This window comes from Psittacula echo (assembly GCF_963264785.1).
Source record: "Psittacula echo genome assembly, chromosome: 26".
Taxonomy (NCBI): Eukaryota; Metazoa; Chordata; class Aves; order Psittaciformes; family Psittacidae; genus Psittacula; species Psittacula echo.
In genome coordinates this window covers 4160177-4174691 of record NC_137761.1, presented here as the reverse complement: position 1 = coordinate 4174691, position 14515 = coordinate 4160177, and the positions used below count along the sequence as shown (strand labels likewise).

At 46.8% G+C, this 14515-nt stretch overlaps 1 protein-coding gene across 1 annotated transcript in view; it reads left to right on the top strand.

The window, feature by feature from the left end:
• COPA (COPI coat complex subunit alpha) overlaps positions 1–14515 on the top strand; it is a 20226-nt gene extending 5711 nt beyond the window's left edge. The window contains exons 9-33 of the mRNA XM_080635107.1: positions 541–676; positions 1158–1240; positions 1814–1964; positions 2371–2437; positions 2538–2613; positions 4635–4717; positions 5641–5780; positions 7023–7108; positions 7483–7621; positions 7962–8124; positions 8210–8356; positions 8779–8968; positions 9103–9198; positions 9554–9642; positions 9888–10011; positions 10283–10372; positions 10463–10572; positions 10759–10836; positions 11049–11117; positions 11324–11460; positions 12144–12330; positions 12415–12525; positions 12728–12889; positions 12987–13181; positions 13447–14515. Of these exons, the coding sequence (XP_080491233.1) occupies positions 541–676; positions 1158–1240; positions 1814–1964; positions 2371–2437; positions 2538–2613; positions 4635–4717; positions 5641–5780; positions 7023–7108; positions 7483–7621; positions 7962–8124; positions 8210–8356; positions 8779–8968; positions 9103–9198; positions 9554–9642; positions 9888–10011; positions 10283–10372; positions 10463–10572; positions 10759–10836; positions 11049–11117; positions 11324–11460; positions 12144–12330; positions 12415–12525; positions 12728–12889; positions 12987–13181; positions 13447–13506 (2969 nt within the window). The 3' untranslated portion in view covers positions 13507–14515. The remainder of the gene's footprint in view (positions 1–540; positions 677–1157; positions 1241–1813; positions 1965–2370; positions 2438–2537; positions 2614–4634; positions 4718–5640; positions 5781–7022; positions 7109–7482; positions 7622–7961; positions 8125–8209; positions 8357–8778; positions 8969–9102; positions 9199–9553; positions 9643–9887; positions 10012–10282; positions 10373–10462; positions 10573–10758; positions 10837–11048; positions 11118–11323; positions 11461–12143; positions 12331–12414; positions 12526–12727; positions 12890–12986; positions 13182–13446) is intronic.

Genomic DNA, 14515 nt, shown 5'->3' with positions numbered 1-14515 from the left:
CAGGGAGAAGGGGTTAAGAACTGAAGTTTATGTTTGAAGTAGGCTGAACCTGGAGGTAATTTGCACTTTGAAGACATATCTGTATGATAGAGTGGTAAATAATCCTAAGCAACATTGGCTTTTGCAGTTTGAGGAGAGCTCTAGCAGACACTTCAAGCTTCTTTTGATTTTTGCCCAGTGCTGTGTAGAAGCTTGTAGCATTAGAAGAACTTGACTCTGAGGTGATTTTTAATATGGACGGATAAAGAAAGGGGGACAATTCGAGAGCTAGAAGGCCTCCACCAGGAATGGTTGAGCTTTTGTTAGCTCAGTCCAGCTAAACACAAGTCTTAGCATCTCTTTAGTGACCTGGCTGATCTGTTTCTCTTAGGTGAGCTGTGCTAGTGGTTACAGAGAGATCTTAAATGTAAATGGCAGAGAATGGAATAGTGGCCTGTGGGCCAGGCAGGTCACTCTATAATAAAGTGCTTTCTGTGCTTCAGAACTTTACCTGTTGAAGTGTTGTTTTCCTCATTTTTTTTTTTTTCCGCTTCTGGGTAGAATCAAAGGCCTGGGAGGTTGACACTTGCCGGGGGCATTACAACAACGTCTCGTGTGCTGTCTTTCACCCGCGGCAGGAGCTAATCCTCAGCAATTCTGAAGACAAGAGCATCCGTGTCTGGGATATGTCTAAACGGTTTGTGCTTGTCACTCTTCTTATGAAAGTTGATACGTGTGTGAAAGACCTACTGTTAGTTGTAGAGAAGCTGAACACCAGCAGTTCTTTAAACATCAGTGCCAGTGTTTGATAATTCATGAGTGACAAGTCATGTTTTGCACATCTTCTGCCCCTTTGAGACCCTTGTTATGAGCTAGGCTTGTAATTGTCTGAAAGAAAGGAAGAGGCTGACTTGTCCAGTGATACTGCTTCTAAAGTATGGTAAATGAGAACATCTTGCTTGGGAAAAGGCTTTGAATAAGAGTGTTTTGAGCTCTCAGTGGTCTCCTCGTGCTGAATGCTTGAGGTGGGCCTCTGTAGCAAGAGGTGTTGCCAGTATTATGAATCCCTGATTAGTTTCTCACCATGGCACAGTTTAGGATCTTCATTTTGGGAACTGAAGTCTACACGAAGGTTTCCATTTTGTTTCTATTCCTTATCCCTTCTGTTGCACATTTAGCACGGGTGTCCAGACCTTCCGGCGTGATCACGATCGGTTTTGGGTCTTGGCTGCTCATCCCAACCTCAACCTCTTTGCTGCAGGTAAGAAAAGCTCCTACTCCATGTGTGATGGGTTGCTGTGATGACAAAATGTATTCCATATAGGAAATCCATACAGGATTTGCTTTCCTTTAGCACACTTTGCAGAACACACTGACTTGTGGATGCTTTTATTGCATGTGTCTTAGGGAAAAGACCCTTATTTAGTGGTACACAATCCTTGGATCAGCTGTAGATCAAAGCTGGAACAAGATTGCCTCTGCATCGCTTAGCTGTATGTTCCAAGGCCAAGAAGGGATGGAACAGGTCCTAGGGGAACCCACACTGGTCTACTAACACTTAAAGAAACATGTGACAGTGAGGCAAAGTGTTTCTAGAAGAGTGTCAGCTCTTAGATTTATTAGGAAACCTATGGGCAGGGAGTGGGCCATTAGGAAAGAAGTGGAGTCACTTAAAGAGTGACTACACTAAAGAGTAGCAGAGGTGGCTGGGGATCACTGGTTATGATATTGATTGGCTCTTTCGTGGTTTGAAGGGCTTGGTGGTGTCATCTTCACCATGAGAAAACCCGTGGGGTACGGTTCACATGTTTGAATCCTCACATACCTTTTCCAGGCCATGATGGTGGCATGATTGTGTTCAAACTGGAGCGTGAGAGACCTGCTTATGCTGTGCATGGGAACATGCTGTATTATGTGAAGGACCGTTTTCTCCGCCAGCTTGATTTCAACAGCTCAAAAGATGTTGCTGTCATGCAGCTGAGAAGGTAGGAGATGGGGACTCATCATATTCCAAGAGGTGTTAACCAGTATCTTGAATCCCTGATTAGTTTCTTGCTTACGCATAGGTGGTACAGTTCTATTCACATAACTGAGCTTCAGCTGACTTTTCTGTCAGATAAACTTGCCAAGCCTGCAAGAAGTTTTTTAAGTCAATTTTTATGTGTCCGCAGATACATATTTCTAATTTTAAGTGTCAAACTGAAACACCAACTCTGTCATTTATGAAACTCTGATATTCTTACAGTGTTTCCAAGTGGGTTTGATTCAATCAAAACTGAGCTTTGCTGGTACTCAGTATATTTCTGAAAATAAAGAGTGTTTATCAGAAGATGGCTCTGAAATAGCCTTGGTTCTCCTTAACCTTCTGTTTTCTTCATGACTCTCCTTCAGTGGTTCCAAGTTCCCTGTGTTCAACATGTCCTACAACCCCGCTGAGAACGCTGTCCTCCTCTGCACAGTAAGTCAGTTCTGCTGCATGGTGTGCTGGAGACCTTGCTATGAGGAGTTGGCTCTGTGAAATCCTATCTCCAAATGGCTTTTCCTCCCTCTCTCTGCAGAGAGCCAGCAACTTAGAGAACAGTACTTATGACCTCTACACCATTCCCAAGGATGCTGACTCCCAGAATCCCGATGGTAGGCATTTCTTCTTTCCCATTAATCCTTGTGTGGGTTTATTATTGTGTAGCTGTCCCCTCCTCTGCTCTCCAACTGTGTGTATGTGTGTTATATATAAAACCAGCTTTGTTTCTCTAAGCCTCTCTTGTTGGACTCTTCCTCTCTGTTTCCTAATGCCCCTGCAGCACGCGTCATTTGGCAGGCTTCCTGCTCACTATATCACACCACACTGACTTGAAAAATTCATGTTCATCCCAAACTTTTACTGCTCCAAATATATATTTTATAATTTGGTTATTAGGAACTTTGCATTCCCCCTTTCCACGCAGCAGGCAGCCTTCCTGGCTTGTCAACAGAGATGGATTTTAACCAGATATGGTTTGTTCTAAGAGGTTTTTTACTCTGAAAAGTGGCTGTAAAAGTGACAGTGCCAGGCCGCCTGTAGTCAGTTCTTCCTCTCGGCAAATTCCACATCAGTTTTGTGCAATTTACAAGTCAAAACATGATTTAGAGGGGAAAAACCAAGTAATTCTTTCTCCTAACTATGAATTCCATTTGGGATCTGAAACTCCAGCTGGTTCCTCCTGCCTCTGTCGTCACGGCAGTAAAGATTTTGAGATGAGGGGGAGTGATGAATGAGTTAGATGGGAATCCAGCCCTCTTATTCATGGATTTATGGATTTCTGCAGGTCTGATGAAGGGAGGATTTCTTTGCTGAGCACAGTCAGGAGCTGTGTTTGGAGAGAGAATTAGAAAGTGAGCTTTTTAGTGACTTACTATAGATGAAGTGTTACTGGATAGGTTTCAAATACTTAGTTTGATTGAGACTTGTCTGGGGACACCCAGCTTGTAACCCTCTAAATGAAGAGAGGGGACATTTTCCTTCCAGAGGAAGGCCTCATGAAAACCATCTACTTTTAGTACATTTTCAAGAATAGCATAAAATTGTACTGGTTGATAAGTACTTTTTCCAACAAGCTGCTATTATGCAACCTTCTGATGATCTCCTGGGATGATGATGCAGGTATATAACATGCTTGGAGCTATCATCCTCATGTCCTTCAGCTTCTTTACCAAACTCGGAAGCTAAGCTTTGTTACCACACTCTAATAGTCTTTTGGGTAATATATTTCAATCATTTTCTGCTTGATCTATGGTCTGTGTTAAAGGTTTAAAGCCAGTAAAAATGTTGAGTTGTGGTGATTCAGAAAACCAGGTGCAGTTGCCATCAGAAAGCCCCAAGTGGAGCTGGGAATTGAATTCAGAGAAGTCTTTCTTGAGTTGGGTCATAAATGAGGGCTGAAGGGTGGAGCAGTAAGGGTTACGCCACCTTTTGTTAGGATGTAGATTGGCCACAAATGGCATATCTTGATGAAACAGCACTTGGGCTAGTGTGTATGTCTCCAAAAACACTTGTGGAGAGCAGAGAGAAAAGGGGCTGAGAATTAAAGGTATTTTTTTTTACCAAAACAGCAGCTTTTTCACTTCACTTCTCTGTTCCCTCTTGCTGCAGAAAGCCTTCTCCCCATCTGAAGCGCATCCCTCAGCACTGTTCACTGGGGCTGTCTGACATGCAGAGAGTTGTGTTTGTATTAGCATTTGAAAGCAGGGAGCACAGCTGCGTGCTGAGGAGAGCTCAGCCTTTCTCCTCCAGCTTGTTATAGATCAGTTTGCGGTGGGGGGAGAGAGAAAAAGGGGGGGAGAAGCTTCCACTGAAGCTGGGACCCTCGCTGCTTGCTTCGTTTGGCCGTGAAGGCTCTGCTCGTTAGTGTGACAGACGGTGCTGTCACCCAGTGCAGCGCCAAGCAGCTCCTTGTGCCTTGGCTGGAGGGAAGGACTGGCACTGGCCATGTTGAGATCCGAAAGGACATCGGGGAAGGGGAGGGGGGGAAATGAGTCTTGTGAATAGCCTCAGGTTAAACAGGAATTAGTAGGAAGCAGCTACAACAGCCAAGATGGGCTCAAACAAGACTGACTAATGTGTTGCTGTAAGAGCCTGCCAGAGGTTTTATTCACTGCCTGCGTTTTCTCTTCCCCAGCCCCTGAAGGGAAGCGTTCCTCTGGGCTAACAGCTGTGTGGGTAGCTCGGAACCGCTTTGCAGTCCTGGATCGCATGCACTCGGTAAGGGGACACGCTTAATAGGGTCATCTCTTTAACAGGGTGTCATTTGGAAGCTTGCAGATGGAAAGGAGGGAGGTTGGGTTCATGGAATTATTGGAGATCCAAGTAGACTGGCAAAGCATTGTCAGCAGAGTGTGGGCTGCAGCCATACACAAAGAAATATTGCACAGTGGAAATGGAATGGGTTGAAATAGGATTTAACTTCTTTGATAGTAAATCATAACTCAGTTGCTGGAAGCCTGCTACAGCAAGGCTCAAGGAGTGAAAGCTGATCACTATAGGACTGTGAAGCCACCCAAGTCACTACCATAGCATGAAAGTAATGGGAAATAGTGAAAACAGGTTAGATTTTAATACAGCTCTTTGTTCTCACTTGCGGAGTGCTATAAGAGAAAGAATTGGGAAAGACAGTGGTGGACAGTTTTCCCTGCTTGAATTCACTTGATGTGAAGGAGAAGAAAGGTCTTGTGCTTTGCCCCATGCAGGATATTGTATTCTTTCCTTTTCTTAATAGTGCTTTTGGTTTAGTAAACTCAGGCTTATTTCATGCCGGTTGTGTTACTCCTCTCTGCCTTCCCCACCTCCACTTACATTTTCCCCTTTCAACTTCTTTCCTTTTATTGTCTACACTGTTTCTCTCACTTTTCCCTACTATTCACTTTGTTCCTATTGTAGAGAGGGTTTGCAAACTGTATCAGCCAGTTAGTAGTGACAGTGGTGGGGCTGGAAAGGAAGGATACACTGTGTCTGCACCTTGAGTTGGGTTTTTGTAACAGGATGAAATTTGATCCTGCTTTGAGAAAGGCTTATTTTGGCCTCTTGTCCCTGAGGTTCAGCCATACAAAAACTAAAATAATCCTAAATTTCTTTGTAGAATCTACCTAACTGTCCTGTGCTGTTGCATTTCCTCTCCTCAACTGCAGATCCTCATCAAAAACCTGAAGAACGAGATCACAAAGAAGGTGCAGGTGCCGAACTGTGATGAGATTTTCTATGCTGGCACAGGGAACCTGTTACTAAGAGATGCAGACTCCATCACCCTCTTTGACGTGCAGCAGAAGCGGTGAGCTCTGGTCTGCTGGGAAGAGGTTTAATATTGTCATCCTGCTGGCGTGTGCCCTCTAGGGACAAGTAATAGCTATTAATGCACTCCAGAACTTAGCATCAGCTGCAGGCTGTGTCAGACTGATCCAAACCACGGCTAACAACTGTTACAAAGAGCAGAGTGTAAACACAGCCAAGGTGCAATTTATGCTGCAGGCATCGTGCCATTGATCACAGAGAGATGTGTGCCATACCCTTGTAAAGCCTGTGACTGCAGAGTGGGGTGCTATAAAAAAGAAGAGAAATCAAAAAGCCCAAACTCAATCAAGCTAAGCCTGCCTGATGTCTTGTCCCCTAGGTTTTATGTCTACTCATAATGCTCTTTTGGCAGCATGTTTTGTGCTGGTATATGTGTTGCTAGCCACAAAGAAACAGGCAAAGAGTTGGTGCTTTTAGCCATCTTGTAGGCTTGAGAAGGTTCTGGATTATCTGCAGATAGATACAGTGTATGTTGATTATGTCCAGAATCATCATAGAAGCCCAGACTGGTTTGAGTTGGAAGGAACCTTAAAGCTCACCCAGTTCCAACCCCCTTCCACAGGCAGGGACACCTTCCACTAGAGCAGGTTGCTTCAATCTGTCTTTGGGCACTGCCAGGGATGGGGCAGCCACAGCTTATCTGGGCACCCTGTGCCAGTGCCTCAGCACCCTCACAAGGAAGAACTTCACCTAAGAGCTCATCTCAGTCTCCCCTCTGGCAGGTTAAAGCCATTCCCCTTGGCCTGTCCCTACAGCCCCTTGTCCAAAGCCTCTCTCCAGCTTTTTTGCAGCCCCTTTAGGCACTGGAAGCCTCTCTAAGGTCTCTGTGGAGCCTCATTCCCTTATTTGTATGCCTTTGTTTTTCTAGTATTGTTGGGAAAGTTACAAGTAGATAAAACACTGTAAATGCTGCTTGGAAATACCTCATTTCCTTTCTTCTGTAAATCCATCTCTAAAACCTTATTTGAAATCCAGGTTTTAAAGTCAGTTGTCACTCTAACGTATTTGTTATTGCACAGGTATGGAGAGAGGTTGGTTTTGCTGGACTGGACTGCAGAGACACTCAGTCCTGCGTTATGATTTGATAGCACTAGAATGGCACAAAGGGGCTTCAGAGCGTCTGCTAATTGGGTTCAGGCTGTTGGGCACTGGTAGTTCTTATAGAAAGAACCGGGCTGTGGAGAATGTCCAACTCTCTAATGTCAGTGCTATCCTTTCCCAGAACTTTGGCCTCTGTGAAGATCTCCAAGGTGAAGTACGTCATTTGGTCGGCTGACATGTCCCACGTGGCTCTGCTGGCTAAGCATGGTAAGTGGCAGGGGGTGCAGTGTTTCATGTGGACCCTGGTGCACACTAGCTCCTTCCTTGGCTGGGAGCAGAGTCCCTGCTAACGGAACTGTTCAGTGCAGTGGAGATGCAGCTGAAGATGTTCACAGCATGGGCTCTGCCACCTTGTCTTCTGTAAGCTTGTAAAACAGAGGACTTCTTGTACTCCTCAAAGTGATCCAGCTAATCTCTTCCATGATGACAGTTTATTTTTGGTTGCCATCACCTCCTTGGTGTCTTGACACTGAATGCAGTTCCTGTTGCTGGGATTATGGAAGAGAGAAGTCATAATTCAGAGGCAGCTGTTTTACAGTACAGGGTTCCCGAGCTTATCTTCCTTTGTTTTTCCTCTCCAGCCATCATGATCTGCAACAGAAAGCTGGAGTCACTGTGTAACATCCATGAAAACATCCGTGTCAAGAGTGGTGCCTGGGATGAAAGTGGTGTTTTCATCTACACCACCAGCAATCACATCAAATACGCTGTCACCACAGGGTGAGTCTGGGAGTCCTTGGACTGACAGGCCTTGTGCAGACTATAAGGAGGGTTTTTTGGCCAACACCAAAGCTGAGGCTTGTGAAAGGGACTTTTATTACAGCATGGATGTCCACAAAGGCAGATAATAGAGCCAAGTAGTTGTGTTTGGTTGCTTACCCTGTGCACTGGGTTTTGATCGCTGGGCTGGATGGCTGCACTGTTCATCTGCATGGGGTTTGCTTTTATAACACAGGCTAAAATAACAGAGTGTTGAGCCTCTTTGGGGGACAGAGAATGTAGTTGTACAGCTGGGTTGTGCTGATGTGCATGTCACACGTGTGCTGTGTGTTGGCAATAGGGATCATGGAATTATCCGCACCCTGGACCTGCCAATTTACGTTACCCGAGTGAAGGGGAACAACGTCTACTGCCTGGACAGAGAGTGTCGCCCCAGGGTGCTCACCATTGATCCCACAGAATTCAAATTCAAGCTGGCTTTGATCAACAGAAAGTATGATGAGGTAAGGAGACATGAGGAACACTGTGCTCTTCCTTGACCTATACCTGAGGGTAGACAGAAGTTGTTGACAGCTTTAATCTCTGCAGGTGCTGCACATGGTGAGGAATGCTAAGCTCGTGGGCCAGTCCATCATTGCCTACCTGCAGAAAAAGGGTTACCCAGAGGTGGCCCTGCACTTTGTCAAGGATGAGAAAACCCGTTTCAGCCTGGCACTGGAGTGTGGTAATATTGAGGTGAGCTGGTAGGTGGTGCTGTGGGAAAGGCATGTCATAAATCATTGTAGAATCATAGGATGGTTTGGGTTGGAAGGGACCTTAAAGCTCATCAAGTTCCAAACCCTGTGCCATGGGCAGGGACACCTTCCATAAGGTTGTCCTTTAAGGCATCGCTTGCAAACCTTACTTTTTGCTGCAAGGAGGAAGAGTATTGGGAGGAAGAAGTCTTAGTTGAGAGTGATACTGTTGAGGATGATAGCAGCCTTACTAACATGCTCCAGCTAGCGGCATGATTTAGTGCAGTGAGCCTTGTAATCCCATGCTTTCCATCATGGGCATTATTGACAGAAGCCTGCAAAGAAAACTGCTTTCTGCCAAGCCTTTTTAACCCTGTCAGTTCTCTCATTATATCATGCATGATATCATTATATCATATCCAGATTGCTCTGGAAGCAGCCAAAGCTCTGGATGACAAGAATTGCTGGGAGAAACTAGGAGAAGTGGCGTTGCTGCAGGGAAACCACCAGATTGTGGAGATGTGCTACCAGCGCACCAAGAACTTCGACAGGCTCTCCTTCCTCTATCTCATCACTGGCAATCTGGAGAAGCTTCGCAAGATGATGAAGATAGGTGAGTGGCAGGGTGGTGGCAAAGAAGAGTTGAAATAAAGAGGATCTGAGTGTCATTCCCAGGGGGAATGAGCAGCATCACAGTGGAAGCCGAGAACAGCAAAGCTATTGTGACTTCTTTTCCTTTTGGTTCAGCTGAGATCCGTAAAGACATGAGTGGCCACTACCAGAATGCCCTGTATCTGGGAGACGTGGCAGAGAGAGTGAGGATCCTGAAGAACTGTGGCCAGAGTGAGTAATATCAGACTAACATATGTCCCTGTTGCCTGGGGAGAAGCTGTGGCAAGGTTTTTGGGATGAAGTAATTTTTGGGGGCAGATAATCCCTTACCTGAGAAATTAAATCAGGTGAGCAGAAAGTAACCCAAGAGCTCAAATACTGTCAAGGAGACCTGAATCAGCTGTAGAGCATATTCAGATATTCAGTTATTCCTGCACATTTCAGTCCTAGACCCAGTGTGACACCCTAAAGGTGTGATTCTACACCTTGGTATGCTGCTAATCCTTCCTTTGTGAGAGTCTGTCCATGCATGAGGGTGTGAGGAGTTTTCTTTCGGCAGTGAAGAACATGTTGTATCTCATTGCAGAGTCCTTGGCCTATCTCACAGCTGCAACTCATGGTCTGGATGAGGAAGCTGAAAGCCTGAAGGAAACATTTGATCCTGAGAAGGAAACGGTTAGCAACCTCACTAATGCTTCCTGCTTCATTACAAGAGCTCTAGGGCTTGGAAAGGTGACAGTGGATCTGCTGTTAGTGTGACTGGCCAGGCAGCTCCTTTCTGGGAGGGAGGAGCCATCTCCATTCCAGTCACTGCTTATCTGGCTCGAGACCATCTGTGCTGCTTGGATGAGGAGGGTAGGGCAAAGAATGGGATTTCCCTTATGTGGCCTTTTAACTGTTTTCTGCTCCTCTCTGCTCAGATTCCAGACATTGATCACAATGCAAAGCTGCTGCAGCCTCCTGCTCCTGTCATGCCTCTGGATACCAACTGGCCATTGCTGACTGTCTCCAAGGGGTTCTTTGAAGGAACAATTGCTAGCAAAGGTATTGCTTTGGACTTAGGAAGTTGCATTAAGCTGTGATATGCACAATGGAGTTATTTGTCTCCGTGGCTCCTCAACTGTTGCTGTTAATCTCAGATTTGTTGTGTGCTATTATCCAGCATGGCATTTACACCATCTGTGGCAAATCTCTCAAACCTTTGCCCTTTTAGCACAAGATGGGACTTAACAATTGGAGGGGAGGTTGCTGGCCTAACCTATTCTTTGCTTAACACCTCAGAGATGAGCAAATGCTCTTCCTGCTCTTTTTGTAGGCAAAGGGGGTGCCTTGGCTGCTGATATTGATATCGACACTGTTGGCACTGAAGGCTGGGGAGAAGATGCAGAGCTGCAGCTGGATGAAGGTGGGTGAATCCAAGAGCCCTTCATGCAGAAGTGTAAGCATGTGCCTGGGTAAGAGCTCTGACTATTTCTTCTCTGCTCCCTCCACGCAGATGGCTTTGTGGATGCTGGAGAGAACTTTGGAGAGGAAGGTCTAGGTAAAGGACAGGAAGAAGGAGGTGGATGGGAAGTTGAAGAAGATCTGGATCTTCCCCCTGAACTGGTAGGAGGCTTCTAAAGTAGCCCAGTGGTAGTTACTTGGGAAGGCAATGACAGCCTTTGGTGGTGGTGTGGGGAGAGCGTGCTCTGGGCTTCTTCAGAGGCTTGGTCACCACAGCTGTGGCCAGCTCTGATTTCATTTGAGTGCTGGAAGCTTCCACACTTATCCCTGTTTCGTGTGCTCCTCCAGGATGTTCCTGCTGGCCCAGCAGGATCCACGGAGGATGGATTCTTTGTGCCACCCACCAAGGGCACCAGCCCAGCTCAGGTAATGGCACAAGTCTTTGATTGTCTTGCTCTGGAACTTTATGCTTTGGTGCTTCTTTTTTGGGGTTCAGTCCTTGTTAGCACTGGTGAGTTAGCACTGTGAGCACAACACAGGAACTGTATTAAGGGGAGTTAGGGTTAGTGAGGATAGGTAAGACAAATGCATGCACATACACAGTTTGTCTTGTAAATGTTTCCCTTCTGTTCATGTAGGTTTGGTGTAACAATTCTCAGCTTCCTGTTGACCACATTCTGGCAGGCTCCTTTGAGACAGCAATGAGAGTAAGTTTCCCCTGGAACGTGTAGGGAAAAGACTATCCCTGTGTATTTTGTCTCTGATCTAGTCTGAAGCTTCATTTTGTGTCCTGTTCTGGATCATTTTGTGCATTGGTTTCTCTGGGTATAAAATAAAAGGTGCTGGGAGCTTGAGTGATGTCTGTGTGTCCTTTGGACAGCTCTTACTCAGCAGATCATTGTGTCTCTTCCAGCTCCTCCATGACCAGGTAGGAGTAACAAACTTTGGACCCTACAAGCAGTTGTTCCTGCAGACCTATGCCCGTGGCCGTACGACCTACCAAGCCCTGCCATGTCTTCCTGCCATGTATGGGTACCCACATCGCAACTGGTAAGCATCGGGTTAGCTCCTTTGCTGTGCTCTCTTCCTTGTGCCAGAGACCTCTCAGACTCCTTGGTGTTTTAGACAGAAATATCTCCTCCCTCTCTTGTGTAGGAGGAAGCCTTCCTGTTTGTGGGATTTAATTATGGAGCATTCTGTCTTCAGTGGGATTTTTCTGCTACCTGCTCTTAGATGTAAAGATGTTGAACTGCTTTCATTTTTTTGGTTAGAGACTAAAAGGCTTTTCAAAGCCAGGTTGGATGGGGCTTGGAGCAACCTGGGCTAGTGGAAGGTGTCCCTGTCTGTGGCAGGAGGTTGGACCTAGATGAGCTTTTTAAGGTCCCTTCCAAACCAAACCCTCCTGTGATTCTGCAACCAGTGTGAGGCAGTTGGAATGCTGAGTTCTCTAGCACTAATGCTCTGCCTCCAGCAAAGCTGCTCTGGGGCATCTAGAGAACCACAGGTGTGTGTTTTACAGTAGAAAAAGGAGCCAGACTTCCCAGCCTGCACTAATGCAGAAGGAGCTGGGCATTGTGGGCAGCAGAATCATGGAAGCACAGATGTGTCTTGTGCTAAGCTACTGGTGAAGCAAAGCAGCATGGCCCTAGGTCAGACTGTATCTGACAAGTTGCCGTTGAGTTGACAATGTGTGTCTTCCTGCTGTACCTCCAAACCCTCTTTGGTGCCCCCAGGAAAGATGCTGGCTTGAAGAATGCACTCCCTGCTGTTGGGCTGAAACTCAATGACCTGATCCAGCGCCTGCAGCTCTGCTACCAGCTCACTACAGCCGGCAAGTTTGAGGAGGCCGTGGAGAAGTTCCGCTCCATCTTGCTCAGTGTGCCCTTGCTGGTGGTGGACAACAAGCAGGAGATTGCTGAGGTGAGGGGCAGACTCCTCTGTGTGGTGTCTACATGCCCTTGGGGCAGGAGGCTGGATGCCTGACTCTGTTTCCCTCTCTGGAAGGCCCAGCAGCTCATAGCCATTTGCCGGGAGTATATTGTAGGACTTTCAATGGAGATTGAGCGGAAGAAGCTGCCCAAAGAGACCCTGGAGCAGCAGAAGCGAATCTGTGAGGTACAGAAACTCAGTGACATCCTTCACTAAGAGTCAGATAAGGGTGAGGAGTAACCTTTGGGTTTAAAAAGGCAGTGAGAATCCTGCGTTCTGCTATGTCCTCCCTTAAAGCAGATGTGGCAGGCATTACTTGGGAGGGATTTTTTGCAGCCAGGGTTGATAGTGATTGTATCCCTGTTTTCCTTTTTTCACCCCAATGCAGATGGCAGCCTATTTCACCCACTCCAACCTGCAGCCTGTCCACATGATCCTGGTGCTGCGTACTGCTCTCAACCTCTTCTTCAAACTCAAAAACTTCAAGACAGCTGCGACTTTTGCTCGTCGGCTGCTGGAGCTGGGTCCAAAGCCTGAGGTGGCCCAGCAGGTATGTTTGTGAGGTGCCTGGGCAGGAGTATCTGCTGTGGCAGACGTTTGGACTGGTTCCGAGCTGCCCCTCTGCTCAATGTGGTTGCTTTTGGCAGACTCGTAAGATCCTGTCGGCATGTGAGAAGAATCCCGCTGACACCTACCAGCTCAACTATGACATGCACAACCCTTTTGATATCTGTGCTGCCTCTTACCGACCCATCTATCGTGGCAAACCTGTGGAGAAGTGTCCTCTCAGTGGGGCCTGCTACTGCCCTGAGTTCCATGGGCAGATCTGCCGTGTCACTACGGTAAGGGAGCTTTGATGTCTGTCACCACCTTCTCCTAGCCTATGATGTTTCCCTTCAGAATCCCCTTCAGCAGCTCCCCCGTGCTCCCTCTAAACTGCCTTGGCGTGGGTTGTGGGTCGAGTTGAATGTCAGGGGCCTTGGAACAATTTGGGAATTGTGAAGTACTGTGTAATTCAAGTGCTACCTTCAGGGCCTGACGTTACAGTCAGCATGTGCTTTTAAGAACTGTCTTCAGAGCATTAATCATCTCCTTTTTATTCCTCAGGTGACAGAGATTGGCAAAGATGTCATTGGGCTGCGGATCAGCCCGCTCCAGTTCCGCTAGGAACCCATCCCTGGGAGGTGTTAGTCCGGAGGGAAACGGTCCCATTCCACAGCACAGCGTGGAAACCTTCACCTCCCACCATTCCAGCTTTTAGTCTAGTCTCTTCCTCATAGAGTGCATCTTACCTGCTCTTCCCCACCCAGGAATGCTGTAGTGAGACTCTGAGCTGCTTCCAGGTAGTCGCAACTTGTGCTTCTGTTTCCAGATCCAGCTGATGTGAAGTTTCTTAAGGCAAATCTTTTCCAGAGGGAAAGGCCAGCAGCTGCCTCTTACATCCTTAGTGCTGAGCTCCTGAAAGAAGAGCTCAGAGCCCTGCTGCAGTCTGGGCAGCAGGAAGAGCCAAGCCTGGCTCTCATGGGAATGTCTGAAACCAGGATCAGAACCAGTCCCTCCTCTGGGGATAGCTCAGAAGAGGCAGGAGAGCAGCTCAGCAGTGTTCAGGTGCTAGTGGTAACTTCTTGTTCTCGTGTCCTAGCAACATTTCTCTGAAATAATCAGCCTGCCTCATCAATAAAGTGAATTGACCACCTTGATCTTTCTGGTGCTCAGTTGGTCTTACTGAGAGAGAAGAGAGATTAGATTGAATTTTCTCTCTTCACCTCTCCTTCCTGTTCATTACCGGGTTTGGAGGCTCCAGAAAATGGAAGCTGTAGGCCTGAAATAATGTATCATGCCAGCAGGGGCTGCTTTTGCTTATTATTAGTGTGTAATTGTAGTTGTCAGTGCTCAAATTATCCTGATTGGTAAGGCTCCTGCCTTTGCATTTACCTCGTGCAGTTGTAGCCTGTTGTGTTGCTGTACCTTTCCCTGTGGCATTTACCAGGCTGGAGGAGCTCCAGAGCCAGGCAGGTTGTAGTTTCCAGCAGTGATGAAGATGAGGACATGTGTGTTCTCACATCAGTGGAGCAGCAGAGGGTTGAACTGAGAGATCCTGCTCGCTCTGTGCCTGGATTTACTTTCTTAGTGCTTTCTCCTCACTCATGATGCTGAAATAAAACCATGCCTTCCA